Here is an 8,336-nt window from a genome sequence, read left to right on the forward strand (position 1 = left end):
CTGTGGCACCATTTTCTACCTGCCTTTCCTACTTTTTCCTGCTCCTTGATTCTTCACATATTGGTGTTCCCAAGAGTTTTATCTCTGATCCTCTTATTACTCTTATCTGCCCTTGCTGAGAAATATCTTTGTCCCTGGTTTGAACTAGCACGTCAACCACTTGGTTAGGACGTAGGTATCTTAAACTCAGCAGATCTAAAACGGAATGTCTTCCTCTTCCACATATCCCTCTCCACCCTCCCCCGACATGCAAATTTTAAAAATTAAATTTAAAAAAACCCACACAAAAATAACTACAAATAAAACTGAAATGCATATATTCCCCCTGTATTCCCTATCACTATGAATGGCACCAGTGTCTACATAATCAAGGGATTGGAAGCCATTCTACAATATTGTCTCCTCCTACATCTGTTTGGTCAGTTCTGTCTTCTAATTGGATCTCTAGTCCATCCCTTCTGCATCTGCACTTCATTAACCAAGTTCAGGACCATATTATTCGTCATCTGACTTCTACCAGTAGAGTTGCTTCCTAACTTAATACCTCCAGTCTTCCATCTGCCATAACTTCTGAAAAAAATATCCTGCTTAAAATTCTGCAGAAATTTTTTTTGGGGGGGCCATCAGTATAAGGCCAAACTACCTAGAGCATACGGTGCCTTTGTGAGCTGATCCTAGTACCGTTTTCCACCTCTTTTCCAAGAGTACCTCTTTTATTTATTTATTTATTTATTTTTTTGCGGTACGCGGGCCTCTCACTGTTGTGGCCTCTCCCATTGCGGAGCACAGGCTCTGGACGCGCAGGCTTGGCGGCCATGGCTCACGGGCCCAGCCGCTCCGCGGCATGTGGGATCTTCCCGGACCGGGGCACGAACCCGTGTCCCCTACATCGGCAGGCGGACTCTCAACCACTGCGCCACCAGGGAAGCCCCAAGAGTACCTCTTAATCCATTGTTCTAGCTATGCCAACCTGCTTGCATTTCACCCGAAGTGCTGTTTTCTTACCCTCCATAGTTTTGTCTGTGCTTTCTATACCTGGAACACCCTTCACCCATTACCTGCATGGTTAATTCCTACTCATTCTTAAAAATTCAGCTCTGGTGTCACCTCTTTCAAACTGTGTCTTGTGTAACAAGGCTGAGTTGAGTGTGCCTCTGAAATATTTCGATGACACTGTGTGTTCCCTGCCCCTATTACAGCACATTTTGAAATTATAACCGCTGATTTTCTTATCTGACTCCTACACCAGACTGAAATCTTGAGGCAAACAGTTATGCAATCAGGGCCAGTTTATACTTTTTCTTACTACTAAATGGCCCCATATTCCTATGCATTGAGTTCTTACATCTGCTTTATGTAGTTGTTCATTTGGTTCATTTCATTAATACTTCCCAATCTGCAGTGTTCCAGGCACTGTGCTTCTTCAACATCATAACAATTTGCCTCTGAAATCTCACAGCCTGATCATCAAGGAAAGGCTAATTATATTTATCCATTATCTTCCATTTGAAAAATCTGTGAAGTATGTGATCATTTTATATATCTTTCATCCAAAATGACTGCATTTTTGGGGGTACTTAAAAGTATATGATTTGGTTATTTGGAAAATCACTTTTGTGGAACATCTCATTTGCTGGTAATGAATTCCAATGACTTGTTGCCTTGGTGTAAAAAACAAATATGTGTGTTGGGAAGTACTGTCATTTTAACTTAAAATGTACAGATCTGAAATTTTGTCACTGTTTCTGTTCTCAATTGTGCTTTCTCCACATCTAGCTCAAGACTGCAGTGCAGATGACGACAACTTCCTTGTGCCCATAGCGGTGGGAGCAGCCTTGGCAGGAGTGCTTATTCTAGTGTTGCTGGCTTACTTTATTGGTCTCAAGCGCCATCATGCTGGATATGAGCAATTTTAGAACCTGCAGTCTGATTGATTATATAAAAATACATGCACATAACAAGATTTTCTTCCCTTTCAGTTTTGAAATACTTTGTTCTTTAAGATTGATATATTGAAACTTTAATTCTTAAATCAGTCCCAGCATTTTGAGATAATTCTTTATTAATAAAAACTGTTAATAGAACAGCATAATTTTTTTTTTAAATGTTGTACTTACTGGTCCTGAAGACAAACTAGTTGAAAAGAACATCGGTGTGCAGTGTGTTAAGGTCTATCTTAAGAAGCCTTGGCCAAATTTTGATTCTAACCCAAGATGCCTTAAACTTATTAACATGGCCATTATGAAGATAAAATATGTAGTTGTCTCCTAATGGAATTAATAAATATTGTTTCACTACCGGTGTTCTGTTTCAGTATATAAGAATTATCCTGATTTAAGCTCATCGCAGTGCCTTTGCATATAGTTCATTAAATAAATGTTGATGTGGCATAAATGCCCATCAGATGCTTAAACTTGGTTTTCAGTTGAATGTCCTCAGGACCATCAGCATTTTTTAGGTTATGTGACTTTCTTTGAAGATGAAGTCAGTATCTTTGGCTTGTGATTTTTCCCTAGGTAAAAAACAGACCCAAGAGGCTGCAGCAGAGCTTCAACTGGCTTCAGAATTAGTTTTCAAAAAACTGTTTCTTTTTCAGCAATAATAGACAGAAAGGATTCAAGCATATTTAACCAGTTGCCTTTTTAAAAATGTTTTTCTCTTCCTTGGATGCCTGATTAGCATTGCAAGATAGAAATATTCTATGAACTAATTAGGAGAGATTGTGTTGTGTTTCTCTACCTCATCTTGTTGGTCTCTAGAGCATTAAAATCTATTTAGTGTTGTCATCAGACTGGTACTTATGAGCTGTAAGCAGCAGCAATCTCAGAAGGGAGGCAGCGAAGCAAAGCAGCAACTCGGCTCCTGCCTTTTCCAAGACGGCCCCTGTGGGGCAGAGCATAGATGGGGTGTAGACAGAAGCTGTTGGCATGAAAATGAGCTAGATATTCAGCCCCTGTTGAGGCACGCTCCATGTTAGAAGTGCAGCACAGATATTGAATGTATAGACAAATAAATAAGAAGGAAGCTTAATCAGTAGACTCGAGAATTTCACATGGAAGTGATTATTTTATTAATTCATTCTGTGTATATATTGGCTTGTTCAGAATTTTTGTAATTCACTGATTACAGCATTTTGGTACCCAGCTATCAGTCTCTGAAGGCTTTCAGTAAAATACAGTAAATCTTTTTAATAAAAGCTAATGTCATTACTAAAATCTGTTCTATATACTCAGAACCTCAGCAGCATTTTTTTATGAATGACAAAAGTGCAAGAGGAGGAAGAGATAAAATTAGAGGAAAAATGCAAGTTATTATTCAATCATAAATCACACCAAGTATCACATTTTGTTAATTGCATTAGACTTATACTGGAAAGGACCTTAAAGATTCCTTACTATAACCCCATAGTTTTTTCAGAAAGAGGAGTGACTTTACTGAGGTTACATATCTAGCGGGCAACAAAACCATTATTAGCATTTTGATTAAAAATTGTCCCAATGAAGTCTAGTCACTCAATAGTAAGAATAGTTTAAACTTGAAACTGGGAGATCAGAACTGGGCACTTTGAGTTTCTGTACTAACTAATTTCAATAAATGACACATGATACCAACTTTGTTTGCTTAAGTATTTTTAAAAGTACTGAATATTGGCTTTTTCAATGGCTCCTATATTGACCTCTGCTACTTCAAAGCCTAAACCTCCTTGGATGGGATCACAAACATGGGAGGAAAAGAGAAGGGAATGAACACTTGTTGACCTCCTGATGTGTATCATATACTTTAGAAATATCATTTAATCCTCAGATACCTTATAATATAGGTATTCTTCTCCCCCTTTTACAGATGAGGAAAGTGAGGCCCAGTTTAAATTACTTGACCAAGGTCCTTTAGCTAGTAATTGAAGGAATCAAGATTCAAACTCAGTTCTGTCTCAGTCCAGAGCTCAGAAGCTACATTGCATGTGCACACCGCCTTCCTGGTGGTCCAGTGGAGTGGACTGCAATGTCCATTGGACTCTGCTATTATTCTTCCAGGCCACTGCTCAGCTAAAAATAATTACATATAACCTGATAGCTACCTAATGCTTGTATGAAAAAAATTATACTGCATTTTTCTTGATCATGAGTCCTTTTTAACTTAGATGTTATTACTCATACAGAATTCTTATTTGTATTTTCACGATAGCTGTGGCAGGGGAGAAAGGGAGTGGGGAAATACGCAGGTAGTGGTTTTAAGTGAAGATTCCCGCAGTGCTGCCCTTTCCCCGCAGTGCCGCTCTTTCCCTGCAGTGCCATTAGACAATTCAACATAAAATCTTCCCATATTAGGCAAGCACAATTCTTTGTTTTGGACCCTTTCCCGTTCTTCCCTTAACTTCTGCTTTTCGTACTGAGGAATTAGGTGTGATTTGAGATGAAGTGACAGTGAGAGATACAGGAGGATCAGTTGCTTGGAAATACTTGGGTGGACATAGTGAAAATAAGAAAATAAGGGTAATGCTGTAAAAGACTAACCTATGTACTCTTTCAAAATGCTTGTTTCTTGTTTCTGCTTAATTGCATTCCTTACTAATTTCCTTTCCTTGCTTTCTGTCTGTTCTTTTCTAACAGCTGAAGAATGTTCTGCTGACTCTGACCTCAACTTTCTTATTCCTGTTGCAGTGGGTGTGGCCTTGGGCTTCCTTATAATTGTTGTCTTTATCTCTTATATGATTGGAAGAAGGAAAAGTCGTACTGGTTATCAGTCTGTGTAATCAATTAAATCTAGTGCTTTTTGGGTTTTTTTTTTGCCATTAGAAGTTATGTTTTCCATTGGCTAAAAAGCCAGGAAATGCTGTGCAATTGATTGTTTGAGATACGCAGATTAACCTCAGTGAGTTGCTAGCTAACTTGGGCATGAGTAGCACTATTAGGGCCGATTTCTTCTTTTTTTCCTATTTTTTTTCTTCCTTTGTAAAAGTGTAATTGAAAGAAAAATTGTGGCTTAGAATATGTTTTTTTTAGTGAATAATGATTCTAAGCCTCTGGATCCAATTATGAAAGCATTTCTACTGAAGTATAATTTTATATGTTGCAGTTACTTGTATTTTGCCTCTTTGACATTATTTGCATAATCAAAGCTGTTAGAGAACTTAACTTGCTTCAGGAAATAAACTCAAGAACATAGTGAATTCGTTTTCATTGGTGGCAAACATAAAATTTGGTTTGTAATAAGACTTAGATTCCCCACCGCCTAAACAAGATTATTTAAATTCTGATTTAATTTTCCTGCTAGTTAAAAAGAAAGAAAGAAAGGAATGTCTTCATAATATTGTATTTAATAGCAAAAGTCTGGCTGTTTTCTTTATTACTGTTAGTGGCTACTATATTTTAACAAGGATGTCGCAACTAAGACTCGGTGCAGCCAAAATAAATAAATAAATATTTTTTAAAAACCCCAAACAAACACGGATGTCTTTTTTTTTTTTCCTACTGGAGTTTGGAATATATTGATTACCTCAGACTTTCCATTTATGCTGAAGGATGAAGTAAGATCTATGGCGTTTTTTTTTTAAGGTGTTGATACAGAAAGGGTTATTTTTTTTTTAGAGTTATGATTTAGAATTTTTTTCCCTTACAGCCTTAACTTGTTCACAAAGTTAATTCATCTTCCACTATAAAAACAAAACAAAGCTTCTCTATTTTGTGTGCCTCCTGTACTCTCTCATCCCCTGTATGAATAAGTTCTAATTGATAATTTTAATGTATTGGTTTCTTTTTTCTCACAGCAGCATGTGCTAACTTTAGAGGCTAGTGGGCCCTGAAGTATCATCAGTCAGATGGCTGCCTGGCCAGAGCTGGACCAGGATTGTTCTGTAAATTTGTTGATCTTGATACAGACTTATATCCCTGTAGGGACCTCTAATGGCTCTGGCTACTGGAGTAAGGTACTATAGGCCACTCCTCCCAGTGTCTGCTTGATTGGCTAGGCTATTGAATTGTCCTTTGATTTGGAAGCACACTGTTGTATTTCTCTAGTGTCCAAATGGCTGCTTTGCACTCCTGTTATTAGCATAAGGCAGATGTTTATTTTATCAAACTATTTTATCTCTATATAACTAAAAAAGAAAAGTTTCCCAAAGATCTGCCTTCACTTTAAAAATGTTCCTTGGATTGGGACTTCCCTGGTGGCGCAGTGGTTAAGAATCCGCCTGCCAATGCAGGGAACATGGGTTCGAGCCCTGGTCCGGGAAGATCCCACATGCCGCGGAGCAACTAAGCCCGTAGGCCACAACTACTGAGCCTGTGCTCTAGAGCCCGCGAGCCACAACTACTGAAGCCCACGTGCTTAGAGCCTGTACTCCACAACAAGAGAAGCTACCGCACCTCAAGAAGAGTAGCTCCTGCTCACCGCAACTAGAGAAGGCCTGTGCGCAGCAACAAAGACCCAACACAGCCAAAAATAAATAAATTTTAAAATGTTCCTTGGATTAAAAAATTAAGCCTAAACCTTAAATAAAGTTAGTTATTACATCCAAGGATTAGGTCCCCATCTACCTCTTAGCACAATGCAGATGCTCACCACTGTATTGCTGCCATTAACTGATGCCAGAACTCTTTGCCGATAAGTGAAGTTGGAAATTTTTGGTTTTTTTTAAAAAAAGAAAATTCATCAACATCTTTCTTTACTATCTTTATATGCAGTGCATCTCAAAAGCATATATTCCAAACTGGAGTAGAAATAGATTGCTCAACTACATTTCCCTTAGAACTCTCTGGTTCTGACTTGTAGACTCAAGCTCTCCTCTCTTTGCTAAGTATATAAAGAATATTTCCTTTTAAAATGTTCTCCTTTGAAAACAATTGCTTATTTGTTATTTGGTCAAAATGATGGCATCATAAAGAACAGTGGCTTTGTTTCAAAAAATATTTTTGAGATGATTGTCTAAAAGCCAGATTATTTAAATCAGCTTGTGACCTTGCTAGGTATATGGATTGGAAAATTCAGATACATTCAAAATTATGGGTTCATTTAAAAGTTTTCTACTTTTGGGGTAGGAGACTAACATCACTAATTCTTCATTGGGTATCATGGTTTTATCTTAGATAATTAGCAAACATGTTTTAATTCTTTGAGAATTAAGATTAATTGAAATATAAAATATTAACAGAGGGTTCAAACAATAACTGCTTCAACTCCAATAAAATACAGGAAGCCCCAAATCTATGAACTGAGTGTTCAATAAGCTTTGCTCACTGAGTTTATTTTTATTGTCAGTACAACAGGGGGGTCAAATAGTAGGACTTTGAACTCATAAAGAATTGTTTTTACCTAAGCTTCTTTGGAAGAACTGATGCCTGCTGCTACCTAAAGTTTTGTATATATCAATATAGTAAACTAATTAATACCTACAAAATAAATACTGTGGTACTCCTGTTTGATCTGTTGTGTGTGAATTTTAGATTGATGGATTAAAATATAATAAAGATCATACAATCTATATCACTATGGATAACTTCATTTTTATTCCATGTTCTCAGTCTTAAGAGCTTGGATTGAGTTATAAAATCTAAGTTCCTCAAATTATTGTCTTTTGAATTGTCAGTAGGACTCATATGATCTCATAGGTCTGCAAATTAACCAAGTGCCGTCATTAAGAAGGCATTAGAACCTTTAATGCAGACATTTCAAATATGGGGACCTATGTAGTCATGAAAATTACAAGAAAGTATTGAAAATAAAATATGGAAATCAAATTTAAGGGCTTCATAATAAATGTACTTTGAGCATATTATGTCTGCATTGATATAATGTACTCACTGTTGAAGTTCATTCCATTCTGAGCAAGATACACCTCAGGGATATGACGGGGCTGAGAAGGAGCTATCCATTTTCTGAAAATTCCTTATAACCCAGCCTAATGCTTAAATGTTATATGACTGGATTAAATGACATACATTCCTTTTTACATAAGAGACATTTTTGGTGGGAGAAGGAATTGAACTTTGGATCTCTCCACAGTTCCTGAGTAACAGAGTTTCATTTTCTGATAAATGTTTAGTGGCTTCTAATTCAGTCAAAAAATGGCCTTACCTTGCGTTTGTGGGACTGGGGAGGGGGTTCTCAATAGAACCTGTCTTGTCTCAGCTTTGCTGAATATATTGCACAACTCTGCACCTCATAGAGCCTCTGAAAGAAGCACTTTAAGATTATTGATAGCAAGTAGAGTGGTTCTATGTATGTTGCCATGTATCTAAAAAGTCAACTTGGAGGTCCATCTTTTTAAATTCAGTGTGTACACTGTAATGCTAGAACTGCCTAATTCTAAGGAAACGTTGCGCTTTCTCTTTGCTTTT

The 8,336-nt window shown here is 37.3% G+C and overlaps 1 protein-coding gene across 1 annotated transcript in view; it reads left to right on the plus strand.

Moving 5' to 3' along the window:
• The window catches only part of LAMP2 (lysosome associated membrane protein 2), a 35,820-nt gene extending 30,392 nt beyond the window's left edge, over positions 1–5,428 (plus strand). The window contains exon 9 of the mRNA XM_027092329.1: positions 1,777–5,428. Within this exon, the coding sequence (XP_026948130.1) occupies positions 1,777–1,916 (140 nt within the window). The 3' untranslated portion in view covers positions 1,917–5,428. The remainder of the gene's footprint in view (positions 1–1,776) is intronic.
• The last annotated feature ends 2,908 nt before the right edge of the window (positions 5,429–8,336 follow it).

This window comes from Aethalodelphis obliquidens, unplaced genomic scaffold (assembly GCF_003676395.1).
Source record: "Aethalodelphis obliquidens isolate GAN/ISIS:26980383/991018 unplaced genomic scaffold, ASM367639v1 scaffold77, whole genome shotgun sequence".
Taxonomy (NCBI): Eukaryota; Metazoa; Chordata; class Mammalia; order Artiodactyla; family Delphinidae; genus Aethalodelphis; species Aethalodelphis obliquidens.